The sequence below is a fragment of the Phyllobates terribilis genome, unplaced genomic scaffold (assembly GCF_046119375.1).
Source record: "Phyllobates terribilis strain yellow unplaced genomic scaffold, ASM4611937v1 Scaffold_12__6_contigs__length_324123572, whole genome shotgun sequence".
In the NCBI taxonomy this organism is placed as follows: Eukaryota; Metazoa; Chordata; class Amphibia; order Anura; family Dendrobatidae; genus Phyllobates; species Phyllobates terribilis.
In genome coordinates, this window is record NW_027362772.1 from 72,762,110 (window position 1) to 72,775,778 (window position 13,669).

Consider the following 13,669-nt stretch of genomic DNA (forward strand, 5'->3'; position numbering starts at 1 on the left):
TTTTGTTTTTTTTTTTACAAATTTCTGATTTTTTTTCACCACTTAAATAAAAAACAAAACTATACATGATTGGCATCTGCGTACTCGTACTGACCTGGAGAATAATATTCCGAGGACAGTTTTACCGTATAGTGAACATGATTAATAAAAAATAAAAAAAACTATTGTTGGAATTTTTTTCACGTTTTCCAGTGTATCAGATGATAAAAAGAATTATGTCATTCAAAAGTACAACTTGTCCCGCAAAAAACAAGTCTAAGCCTTATGCTTAAATGCATAGTTTTTTTTTTTTTGTTGGACCCATGAAAAACATTTGCCCTCACTACAGAACTGCTTGTTCTCAGAAATCTAAGAACAGCGCCCCTAGTGGTGACATGAAAATGAATTTATTAAGTCAAACGTCTCAATAGGCAAGATAATATATAATCAATAAAATAAGTGTTTTCTCAGCAGGTGATGCAGCGGCTGAAGATTTGTACATGTATGACAGCATCAGTCCAACTACTGACGTGACCACCTGGAGCAGCCCAGGAAGCCAGGTCGCTGTGGTTAGTTGATTTGCAGCATCAGACCACTTTATGGTCGGTCCACCATTATGCCGCCATTTTCCATTAGAAATCTCAAGCAGAAAATTAATATTAAGACTGTACAATATCACTGCAAAAGTCAGTGGCCGTGATGGTAATAACATTGCTAAGACTGATCTTTGTGTGTTTCTCAGGATGGAAATTTGGCACACGGCATGACACAGATGCAGATCTCTATTGATGAGGAAGGTAAATGAAAGCTATATCCACCTTTTACAACCCTTTTCCATGCTCTAATGCATCTAACATTAAAAATAAGGTGACTTCGCAGTTAGTCTTGATTAGAAATATACCACTGTTTTGTGTATACAGCACCTATACAGAACTAGGTTGATGCAACTCCATAGGTCAGTATTACAAGCACACCATAGTTTTAGGCTGATCCAGCCCGATGCCGTCATGTATTCCACCATTGCTACCAGTGAACACACTACTGAACACTGGAGAGACATCTGTGTCCAGTGCTGTTCACACACAGCATTTTAGATATCCCTGTCAAGTAGTGATACCGGTACAACCATGCCAGTTAAAGAGAGAAGAAGGATAACAGGCATACAAGTCAGGGCAGGGGATAGAAAGAAGACATACTTCACAAACCAACTCAGCCAACTGAGCTCTGAACTTGCAGCTCCACTACTGAGCCAATTTCCAGCTCTACAACTGAGTTCTGAACTTGCAGCTCCATAACAGAGCTCTGACCTTTAACTCCACCACTGAGCTCTGAACTTGCAGCTTCACCACTGAGCTCTGAACTTGCCGCTCCACTACTGAGCCAATTTCCAGATCTACCACTGAGTTCTGAACTTGCAGCTCCACCACTGAGTTCTGAACTTGCAGCTCTACCACTGAGCTCTGAACTTGCAGCTCCACCACTGAGCTCTGAACTTGCAGCTCCACCACTGAGCTCTGAACTTGCAGCTCCACCACTGAGCTCTGAACTTGCAGCTCCACCACTGAGCTCTGAACTTGCAGCTCCACCACTGAGCTCTGAACTTGCAGCTCCACCACTGAGCTCTGAACTTGCAGCTCCACCACTGAGCTCTGAACTTGCAGCTCCACCACTGAGCTCTGAACTTGCAGCTTCACCACTGAGCGCTGAACTTGCAGCTCCACCACTGAGCGCTGAACTTGCAGCTCCACCACTGAGCACTGAACTTGCAGCTCCACCACTGAGCGCTGAACTTGCAGCTCCACCACTGAACTCTCAACTTGCAGCTCCATAACAGAGCTCTGACCTTTAAGGCTAAGTGCCCACGATGCAGAAATGCTGCATATTTTTTCCGCTTCTCCCTGGCAGGAAAAACGCATGCAGATTGTACATGCGGATTTTACATGCGTTTTTCCTGCCAGGGACAAGCGGAAGTGAAGCGTTCTTCACATGCATTTCCGCATGTGGGTTTGTGGGTTGTCAAGCGCTTTTCCAAGCGATTTTTAGCATCACTTGGAAAGTGCTTGACAACTTGGTCACACCTATATAAATCCATGCAACCGGCATGCATTTATATAGTGTGACCAAGTAATAGTTAAAAGAAAAGAATAAGAATGATAAAAAATAAAGGTTATACTTACTTTCCGATGGCCCCCGGTGTTTTCTCTGCTTCGTCTGGTCTGTTGTATGGGTCGCGGTGGTGTGAAAGGACCTGCGGTGACGTCATTGAGTCATGTGACAGGTCACGCGACCGCCGACGTCAGCGGTCGCGTGACCTGTCACATGACTGAATGACGTCATGGCAGGTCCTCACACCACTGCAGGCCGTACAAGAGACCGGACTCATTGCTGAGGAGACCGGGGGACATCGGAAGGTAAGTATAATCTTTATTTTTTATTTTAAATTCTTTTTTTAACAGGTTCTTTGGTACCCGGGTCCTGAGGAGAGTCTCCTCTCCTCCAGACCCGGGTACCATCCGCACATAGAAACGCATATTATCCATGAATGCAAATGTGCTGACACGGATAATATGTGTTTCAATGCAAGTCAATGGCGGCAATTACGCTGCGTGTCCGCAAAATTAATGGACATACTGCGTATTTTTCCACAATGATAATCCGCAGCGGAAATTTCCGCAGCATGTGCACAACACATGCGGATTATCATTGGGGACCATGGGGCACGTATTACCAGGCGTTTTTTAAGCGTTTTCGCTGTGGAAATTTTGCGGCAAAAACGCTTGAAAAACACATAATGGGCACACAGCCTAACTCCACCACTGAGCTCTGAACTTGCAGCTCCACCACTGAGCTCTGAACTTGCAGCTCCACCACTGAGCTCTGAACTTGCAGCTCCACCACTGAGCTCTGAACTTGCAGCTCCACCACTGAGCTCTGAACTTGCAGCTCCACCACTGAGCTCTGAACTTGCAGCTCCACCACTGAGCTCTGAACTTGCAGCTCCACCACTGAGCTCTGAACTTGCAGCTCCACCACTGAGCTCTGAACTTGCAGCTCCACCACTGAGCTCTGAACTTGCAGCTCCACCACTGAGCTCTGAACTTGCAGCTCCACCACTGAGCTCTGAACTTGCAGCTCCACCACTGAGCTCTGAACTTGCAGCTCCACCACTGAGCTCTGAACTTGCAGCTCCACCACTGAGCTCTGAACTTGCAGCTCCACCACTGAGCTCTGAACTTGCAGCTCCACCACTGAGCTCTGAACTTGCAGCTCCACCACTGAGCTCTGAACTTGCAGCTCCACCACTGAGCTCTGAACTTGCAGCTCCACCACTGAGCTCTGAACTTGCAGCTCCACCACTGAGCTCTGAACTTGCAGCTCCACCACTGAGCTCTGAACTTGCAGCTGCACTTCTGAGCCAATTTCCATCTCCACAACTGAGTTCTGAACTTGCAGCTCCACAACAAAGCTCTGAACTTCCTGCTCCACAACTGAGCGCTGAACTTGCCGCTTCACAACTGAGCACTGAACTTGCAGATCTAAAGCTAAGCTCTGAACTTTCAGCTCCACTCCTAAGCTCTGAATTTGCAGCTCCACAGCTGAACTCTTAACTTGCAGCTCCACAATTGAGCCCTGAACTTGCTGCTTCCAAACTGGGCTCTGAACTTTCAGCTCCACATACAGGAAATACCAAACTCTTCAGAAATATTTTATAATGACCCTGCCCTATACACAATACACAAATAACTGTACATTTACATTATTTCTAGATCTGTACCGTGCTCCTGAAGATTTGCCAAGCCCTTTTGTAACCCAAGGCCAAGACTGGTATAATAACATGTCTCCCGATGAGTATTTGGCTGGTGCTGTTGCCAGTCCTGTCTACGATACCAATTTATCATATTCAGTTTATGAAGAGCAAACCGGTAAGTGGCGTATGAAGAATCATCCCTGCTATAAAGATCCACAGCAAATATAGTGCTCTACTTTTTCTGTACTATTATTGATATGTATATATGTATACCTCACAGCGTTCAAGACCTCTGCTTGCTGTCATTCAGTAAGAACCTTCTTGATTATTTCCAGTGGGCAAAAATGTGCTTGCTGAGTCTTGCTGTAACCGTAGCAGCTTTCTGCCTATGCACAGTGTACACAGTAAGCAGCCAATCAGTGGTGTGGGCAGGGTTATAGAGAGCTCACCATTTTGAGCTCTGCTAGATCTGCAGCAGAGAAAACGGGGATTCTATCACAACTACTGAATCCCGAAAACTAAGTTATACATGGCTGGAATCAGGGTCTCTGCCCCTACATCATGCTCCTGTCAGATTGCATAACAAAAACCTGCTGACAGATTCCCTTTAAGAGGTCAAAGAGAAGGATCCCGTATTCCTTTGGGTTTGTGATCCTTAGCCAGTAAAACCAGAATGTTAGCATTTTTTGTACGTCTTACCTACATCTCTACATTCATAGTACAATTTATGCAGAATTTTCCTCTTCTGCCAAGTTTTCGAAATTTCTTCTTACTCATTTCTATTCAGTCATTTTCTTGGTTTCCTAAAACAGCGCCGCTCTTATACACAGGTTGTGTCAGGTAATACAACTCTAGTCAAGGGCAACCCCAAACACAACTTTCTTAGGTTTTAGGAAAGTCTAGTAAATTTTAAGCAGTTGTCCACCTTTTGGGGATCGTTATTGAATTTTTTTCTTTCGTGAAAATGCTGGTATTTGGATTGAAAAATCATTTTTGCCATTGGGTTTAGTTAAAAATTTGGCTCCACTTGGCTTTTAAAGGCTCTTTTTTTTCAAGACATTCAACTTTGATGTGTTCTGTGGTCATGAATCATCTGAGAAGAGACAGATAAAGGAATTACAGTCTCCTCAACTCAATCTGAATGAGCTCACTGACAGGTTCTCAGTGAACTCATTCTGCAGCCAGCAATAAACAATGCATTACATAGGCAATAGAAGGCAAACGGTTCCAAATTTTTATCGAAACCCAAACGCAAAAATCAATGTCAGCTCCAATTACGTGCATTTCAGTAAAAAGAAAAATTTGTCCACAACAGTGGACAATCCCTTTAATTCTCTACTACTATAGGGTTGCTCTCCTATTTTTACAATCTGTGTGTGTTTTCTTTTTTTTCTCTCACAATATTTATTTCAGTAAACCTCTACATCTCAGTTTCCATAATGTCTTTTCTTCTACTTTATATTTACAGGACCAGTTCAGTCCGTTCCATCCGAGACACAGGTTTCCGCGCAGCAGGACATAATGAATCAGTTTTTCCCAAATAACACTTTCGGTAATTTTTTCTGTTTCAAATCTTACAGTTTTTAGATAATTCATAAACTATTTTGGCTTATAATAACTCCAGGCCGTGGCATAACTAGAGTCCAATGGGCCTAGGTACAAGATTTGGACCTGCCCCCCATCCTGATATATGTATATGTTCTCCATCCTGGTGTATGTACAGTACAGACCAAAAGTTTGGACACACCTTCTCATTCATAGATTTTTCTGTATTTTCATGACTATGAAAATTGTACATTCACACTGAAGGCATCAAAACTATGAATTAACACATGTGGAATTATATACTTAACAAAAAAGTGTGAAACAACTGAAAATATGTCTTATATTCTAGGTTCTTCAAAGTAGCCACATTTTGCTTTGATGACTGCTTTGCACACTCTTGGCATTCTCTTGATGAGCTTCAAGAGGTAGTCACCGGAAATGGTTTTCACTTCACAGGTGTGCCCTGTCAGGTTTAATAAGTGGGATTTCTTGTCTTATAAATGGGGTTGGGACCATCAGTTGTGTTGTGCAGAAGTCAGGTGGATACACAGCTGATAGTCCTACTGAATAGACTGTTAGCTGCTTTTTTCTTGCCATAATACAAATTCTAAGTAAAGAAAAATGAGTGGCCATCATTACTTTAAGAAATGAAGGTCAGTCAGTCCGAAAAATTGGGCAAACTTTGAAAGTGTTCCCAAGTGAAGTTGCAAAAACCATCAAGCGCTACAAAGAAACTGGCTCACATGAGGACCGCCCCAGGAAAGGAAGACCAAGAGTCACCTCTGCTTCTGAGGATAAGTTTATCCGAGTCACCAGCCTCAGAAATCACAGGTTAACAGCAGCTCAGATTAGAGACCAGGTCAATGCCACACAGAGTTCTAGCAGCAGACACAACTCTACAACAACTGTTAAGAGGAGACTTTGTGCAGCAGGCCTTCATGGTAAAATAGCTGCTAGGAAACCAGTGCTAAGGACAGGCAACAAGCAGAAGAGACTTGTTTGGGCTAAAGAACACAAGGAATGGACATTAGACCAGTGGAAATCTATGCTTTGGTCTGATGAGTCCAAAGTTGAGATCTTTGGTTCCAACCACTGTGTCTTTGTGCGACGCAGAAAAGGTGAACGGATGGACTGTACATGCCTGGTTCCCACCGTGAAGCATGCAGGAGGTGTTATGATCTGCTACAAGCACTAAGGAAAGATAGGAGATCTGTCCCTACAATAGAACTAAACTGATCCCTACGATGTAACGGGGAACCTGATCCTGCGATCAGACCCGCTAAAGTCCTCGGCTAGTCTGTACGAAGACCTATAGATGCAAGGGAGGGATCCCTACAAGAACTAGGGACTGGGATAAAGTTGAACACCTCCTAGCAGAAATTGTAGCAGTCAAAGACAAACACACAACAAAGACCATAGAGGTCCGAAGACCTAGCAAAACTAACAGAGAACGGTAACAGAGCACCAAGCTAGCTCAAGAGTAGTAAATACAATGAAGTCCAGCAAGGCCAGGAGGGCGGAGCCGGATAAATAGGCAAAAAAGGTCATGTGACCAGCAAACTAGAAAAAAACCAACAGGAGAGTTCTAACAGTACCCCCTCTTCTAAGAGGATCCTCCGGATCCCCTAGGCCCGGGCCTATCAGGAAACCTCCTGTGAAAAGCTCTGACAAGTCTGGAAGCAGAAACGTCATCCGCCCTCACCCATGAGTTATCCTCGGGTCCGAAACCCTTCCAAGCGACGAGATACTGCAAGCTCCCTCTATACTGTCTAGAATTTAGGATGCGGGAAATTTCATATTCCCCGTCCTCCACCACCGGAGGAACAGTGGCAGAGGCGTCACCAACCGACACATCAGCTTTTTTCAACAGAGAAACATGAAACACCGGATTAATCTTCCAGGAGGTAGGAACCTCCAACCTAACAGCAGATTGGTTAACTATCTGAAGCACCTTAAAGGGCCCTACAAACTTGGGACCCAACTTTTTAGAAGGCATCCTCAATCGCAGATTCCTAGAGGACAACCAAACCATGTCACCAATAGCAAACGAAACCTCTTGCCGTTTCCTATCAAAGTACCTCTTAGATTTTTTGTTAGCCTCCTGAAGATTATCACGCACATCCGTCCAAACTCTCTCCAAATCACCGGAAAAACTCTCCTCCTCAGGCACAGCCGATACCAATTTGGAGAATGACCCAAAAGACGGATGTCTCCCAGAACAACAAAAAAAAAAGGCGAACACCCAGCAGAAGAGGATGTTTGGTTGTTAAGAGCAAATTCAGCAAGTGGCAGAAACTCAGACCACCCCTCTTGATTGTCTGCCACAAATCAACGCAAGAACTCCTCAACATCCTGGTTCTTTCTTTCTGTCTGGCCATTAGACTCAGGATGATATCCGGATGAAAACGACAAATGAACTCCCAACCTGTCACAAAAGGCACGCCAAAAACGAGCCATGAACTGAGGTCCCCTATCAGAAACAATGTCAGTAGGAACGCCATGTAGTCTGACAATTTCCTTGACAAAGGCCTTAGCGAGTGTCTTAGCGCAAGGCAGTTTGATGAAGGGAACCAAGTGACACATCTTGCTAAAACGGTCCACGACCACCCAGATGACCGTGAAACCTTCAGAGGGGGGAAGGTCAGTAATAAAGTCCATAGCCAGATGTGTCCAAGGTGCACTAGGAACCTCCAGAGGGCAAAGCAACCCCGCAGCAATACGTCCGTTACAACACTTGTCATAACATTTAGGGCTCCAGGACTTAATTTCATTGGTAGACCAATCCAGTACAGGATTGTGCAATTTTAACCAGGGCAACCCCAAAATTACTGGAGAAGGCAAATTATTTAATACTACCAAATCCAAATTCTCTTGATGAATACCATTAATAGTGAGGGGAAATTCACAGACCTTGTGAGTAACACTCTTCAAAGGAGAGCCATCAACAGAAACCACAGCAATAGGGGATGACAAAGGTTTAGGTTTTAATGTAAGTTTTTCCAAGAATCCCCCATCAATCACATTCAGAGTAGAACCACAATCCACAAATACCCGAAATTCAATTAATTCATCCTGAGCAGCGGTAGTAGCAGATAGGAATACTCCCTTAGTATTTAAACAGGCTATACGTTCATGACTGACCATTTTTTTTTCTTTGTTCATACGAAGCACACAGTTCTTAATAAAATGACCAGAATTTCCGCAATAGAAGCACAAACCTTCAGAAAGCCTGCGGTCTTTTTCCTGAGAGTGGGGTGCCATCGCCCCAATCTCCATCGGCTCTCCTTTGTCAGCACAGACCCTCTCAGGACTCTGAGTTGACATAGCAGAGGATTTGCTCTCATTAACCCTTGCACGCAGTCTCCTGTCCACCCGTATAGCTAATTCCATTGCCTCCTGCAAGTTTCCAGGTGTGGGATAAGCAATCAGCAAATCCTTAACCCTTTCACCTAGCCCTGCAAGAAACAAGCTTTTCAAAGCTGAATCGTTCCACCCCACCTGGGCAGACCACCGACGGAAGTGAGAACAATATTTTTCCACATTACCTGATCCCTGCCTCAGATGTCTCAATTCAGACTCAGCAGATGAGACACGATCAGGATCATCGTACAACAAACCCAAAGCAGAAAAAAAGCTATCCACTGATCTAAAGCACGGATCACTAGGTTGGAGAGAGAAGGCCCATCCCTGGGGATCTTTGCGCAAAAGTGACATTATGAACCCTATGCGCTGTGATTCATCACCAGAGGATCTGGGTTTTAAACGAAAATACAATAAACAAGCATTTTTAAAAGAAAAAAAATCTTGTTGTTCACCAAAAAATAGATCAGGCAGACGTACCTTTGGCTCCACAAAATGTGCTCCAGAACAGCTACTCACGTGTTGTTGGAGCTCGGCCACCTCCAGAGAGAGTCCCTGCAAGCGTTGAGCCAAATCTTGAACCGAGACCATGATGGAAAACTGGAGGTCTTTCCTTAGAGAAATTTTTTTTTTTGGGCTGGACTTACTGTTATGATCTGCTACAAACACTAAGGAAAGACAGGAGATCTGTCCCTACAATAGAACTAAACTGATCCCTACGATGTAACGGGGAACCTGATCCTGCGATCAGACCCGCTAAAGTCCTCGGCTAGTCTGTACGAAGACCTATAGATGCAAGGGAGGGATCCCTACAAGAACTAGGGACTGGGATAAAATTTGACACCTCCTAGCAGAAATTGTAGCAGTCAAAGACAAACACACAACAAAGAACATAGAGGTCCGAAGACCTAGCAAAACTAACAGAGAACGGTAACAGAGCACCAAGCTATCTCAAGAGTAGTAAATACAATGAAGTCCAGCAAGGCCAGGAGGGCGGAGCCGGATAAATAGGCAAAAAAGGTCATGTGACCAGCAAACTAGAAAAAAAACAACAGGAGAGTTCTAACAGGAGGAGGTGTGATGGTGTGGGGGTGCTTTGCTGGTGACACTGTTGGGGATTTATGACCTGGCCTCCACAGTCACCAGACCTGAACCCAATCGAGATGGTTTGGGGTGAGCTGGACTGCAGAGTGAAGGCAAAAGGGCCAACAAGTGCTAAGCATCTCTGGGACCTCCTTCAAGATTGTTGGAAGACCATTTCAGGTGACTACCTCTTGAAGCTCATCAAGAGAATGCCAAGAGTATGCAAAGCAGTCATCAAAGCAAAAGGTGGCTACTTTGAAGAACGTAGAATATAAGGCATATTTTCAGTTGTTTCACACTTTTTTGTTAAGTATATAATTCCACATGTGTTAATTCATAGTTTTGATGCCTTCAGTGTGAATGTACAATTTTCATAGTCATGAAAATACAGAAAAATCTTTAAATAAGAAGGTGTGTCCAAACTTTTGGTCTGTACTGTATATATATATATATACAGTGCCTACAAGTAGTATTCAACCCCCTGCAGATTTAGCTGGTTTGATAAGATGCAAATAAGTTAGAGCCTTCAAACTGCAAATGAGAGTAGGTTTTATGAACAGAAACATAAATCTTACAAACCAAAAAGTTATGTTGCTCAGTTGAATTTTATTAAATTTTAAACATAAAAGTGTGGGTCAATTATTATACAACCCCTATGTTTAATATTTTGTGGAATAACCCTTGTTTGCAATTACAGCTAATAATCGTCTTTTATAAGACCTGATCAGGCCGGCACAGGTCTGTGGAGTTATCTTGGCCCACTCCTCCATGCAGATCTTCTCCAAGTTATCTAGGTTCTTTGGGTGTCTCATGTGGACTTTATTCTTGAGCTCCTTCCACAAGTTTTCAATTGGGTTAAGGTCAGGAGACTGACTAGGCCACTCCAACACCTTGACTTTTTCCCTCTTGAACCAGGCCTTGGTTTTCTTGGCTGTGTGCTTTGGGTCGTTGTCTTGTTGGAAGATGAAATTACGACCCATCTTAAGATCCTTGATGGAGGAGCGGAGGTTCTTGGCCAAAATCTCCAGGTAGGCCGTGCTATCCATCTTCCCATGGATGCGGACCAGATGGCCAGGCCCCTTGGCAGAGAAACAGCCCCACAGCATGATGCTGCCACCACCATGCTTGACTGTAGGGATGGTATTCTTGGGGTCGTATGCAGTGCCATCCAGTCTCCAAACGTCACGTGTGTGGTTGGCACCAAAGATCTCGATCTTGGTCTCATCAGACCATAGAACCTTGAACCAGTCTGTCTCAGAGTCCTCCAAGTGATCATGAGCAAACTGTAGACGAGCCTTGACATGACGCTTTGAAAGTAAAGGTACCTTACGGGCTCGTCTGGAACGGAGACCATTGCGGTGGAGTACGTTACTTATGGTATTGACTGAAACCAATGTCCCCACTGCCATGAGATCTTCCCGGAGCTCCTTCCTTGTTGTCCTTGGGTTAGCCTTGACTCTTCGGACAAGCCTGGTCTCGGCACGGGAGGACACTTTCAAAGGCTGTCCTGGCCGTGGAAGGCTAACAGTAGTTCCATAAGCCTTCCACTTACGGATGATGCTCCCAACAGTGGAGACAGGTAGGCCCAACTCCTTGGAAAGGGTTTTGTACCCCTTGCCAGCCTTGTGACCCTCCACAATCTTGTCTCTGATGGCCTTGGAATGCTCCTTTGTCTTTCCCATGTTGACCATGTCTGAGTGCTGTTCACAAGTTTGGGGAGGGTCTTAAATAGTCAGAAAAGGCTGGCAAAAGAGATCTTTAATCCACACATGTGAAGCTCATTATTCTTGGTGCCTGAACTACTTCTTAATACTTTAGGGGGACCAAACAGAATTCTTGTGGTTTGAGGGGTTGAATAATAAATGACACTCTGAATTAACTTTTAACGTTTTTTAAAAAAAAAAAAATTTGCTGCAGGGCATTTCCCACTTCCAGGCTGATCTACAGTACAAATGTCACAATGCCAAGTTAATTCCACATGTGTCAACCAGCTAAATCTGCAGGGGGTTGAATACTACTTGTAGGCACTATATATATATATATATATATATATATATATATATATATATATATATATTACAGTACAGACCAAAAGTTTGGACACACCTTCTCATTTAAAGATTGTTCTGAATTTTCATGACTTTGAAAATTGTACATTCACACTGAAGGCATCAAAACTATGAATTAACACATGTGGAATTATATACTTAACAAAAAAGTGTGAAACAACTGAAAATATGTCTTATATTCTAGGTTCTTCAAAGTAGCCACCTTTTGCTTTGATGACTGCTTTGCACACTCTTGGCATTCTCTTGATGAGCTTCAAGAGGTAGTCACCGGAAATGGTTTTCACTTCACAGGTGTGCCCTGTCAGGTTTAATAAGTGGGATTTCTTGCCTTATAAATGGGGTTGGGACCATCAGTTGTGTTGTGCAGAAGTCTGGTGGATACACAACTGATAGTCCTACTGAATAGACTGTTAGAATTTGTATTATGGCAAGAAAAAAGCAGCTAAGTAAAGAAAAACGAGTGGCCATCATTACTTTAAAGAAAGGAAGGTCAGTCAGTCCGAAAAATTGGGAAAACTTTGAAAGTGTCCCCAAGTGCAGTTGCAAAAACCATCAAGCGCTACAAAGAAACTGGCTCACATGAGGACCGCCCCAGGAAAGGAAGACCAAGAGTCACCTCTGCTTCTGAGGATAAGTTTATCCGAGTCACCAGCCTCAGAAATCGCAGGTTAATAGCAGCTCAGATTAGAGACCAGGTCAATGCCACACAGAGTTCTAGCAGCAGACACATCTCTACAACAACTGTTAAGAGGAGACTTTGTGCAGCAGGCCTTCATGGTAAAATAGCTGCTAGGAAACCACTGCTAAGGACAGGCAACAAGCAGTGTTTGGGCTAAAGAACACAAGGAATAGACATTAGACCAGTGGAAATCTGTGCTTTGGTCTGATGAGTCCAAATTTGAGATCTTTGGTTCCAACCACCGTGTCTTTGTGCAACGCAGAAAAGGTGAACGAGTGGACTCTACATGGCTGGTTCCCACGGTGAAGCATGGAGGAGGAGGTGTGATGGTGTGGGGGTGCTTTGCTGGTGACACTGTTGGGGATTTATTCAAAATTGAAGGCATACTGAACCAGCATGGCTACCACAGCATCTTGCAGCGGCATGCTATTCCATCCGGTTTGCGTTTAGTTGGACCATCATTTATTTTTCAACAGGACAATGACCCCAAACACACCTCCAGGCTGTGTAAGGGCTATTTGACCAAGAAGGAGAGTGATGGGGTGCTACGCCAGATGACCTGGCCTCCGCAGTCACCAGACCTGAACCCAATCGAGATGGTTTGGGGTGAGCTGGACCGCAGAGTGAAGGCAAAAGGGCCAACAAGTGCTAAGCATCTCTGGGAACTCCTTCAAGATTGTTGGAAGATCATTTCCGGTGACTACCTCTTGAAGCTCATCAAGAGAATGCCAAGAGTGTGCAAAGCAGTCATCAAAGAAAAAGGTGGCTACTTTGAAGAAACAAGAATATAAGACATATTTTCAGTTGTTTCACACTTTTTTGTTAAGTATATAATTCCACATGTGTTAATTCATAGTTTTGATGTCTTCAGTGTGAATGTACAATTTTCATAGTCATGAAAATACAGAAATTTCTTTAAATGAGAAGGTGTGTCCAAACTTTTGGTCTGTACTGTGTATATATATATATATATATATTATCATCCTGGTGCATATATATCCCCCATCCTGGTATATATGTCCCTTATCCTGGGCCTCATCCTGGTATATAGATCCCCCATCCTGGTGTATATATTCCCCATGCTGGTATATATGTCCCTTATCCTGGGCCTCATCCTGGTATATATCCCCCATGCTGGTATATATATATCCCCCATCCTGGTATATATGTCCCGCATCCTGGTATACGTATATGTCCCTTATCCTG

At 43.8% G+C, this 13,669-nt stretch overlaps 1 protein-coding gene across 2 annotated transcripts in view; it reads left to right on the top strand.

The window, feature by feature from the left end:
• LOC141172115 (interferon regulatory factor 3-like) overlaps window positions 1-13,669 on the top strand; it is a 46,779-nt gene that overhangs the window by 16,826 nt on the left and 16,284 nt on the right. Inside the window, exons 4-7 of one of the 2 annotated variants that reach the window (XM_073655971.1) lie at window positions 451-548; window positions 722-776; window positions 3,747-3,902; window positions 5,196-5,279. In XM_073655971.1, coding sequence (XP_073512072.1) covers window positions 451-548; window positions 722-776; window positions 3,747-3,902; window positions 5,196-5,279 — 393 coding nt within the window. The remainder of the gene's footprint in view (window positions 1-450; window positions 549-721; window positions 777-3,746; window positions 3,903-5,195; window positions 5,280-13,669) is intronic. The other variant, XM_073655972.1, reaches the window with a different exon arrangement.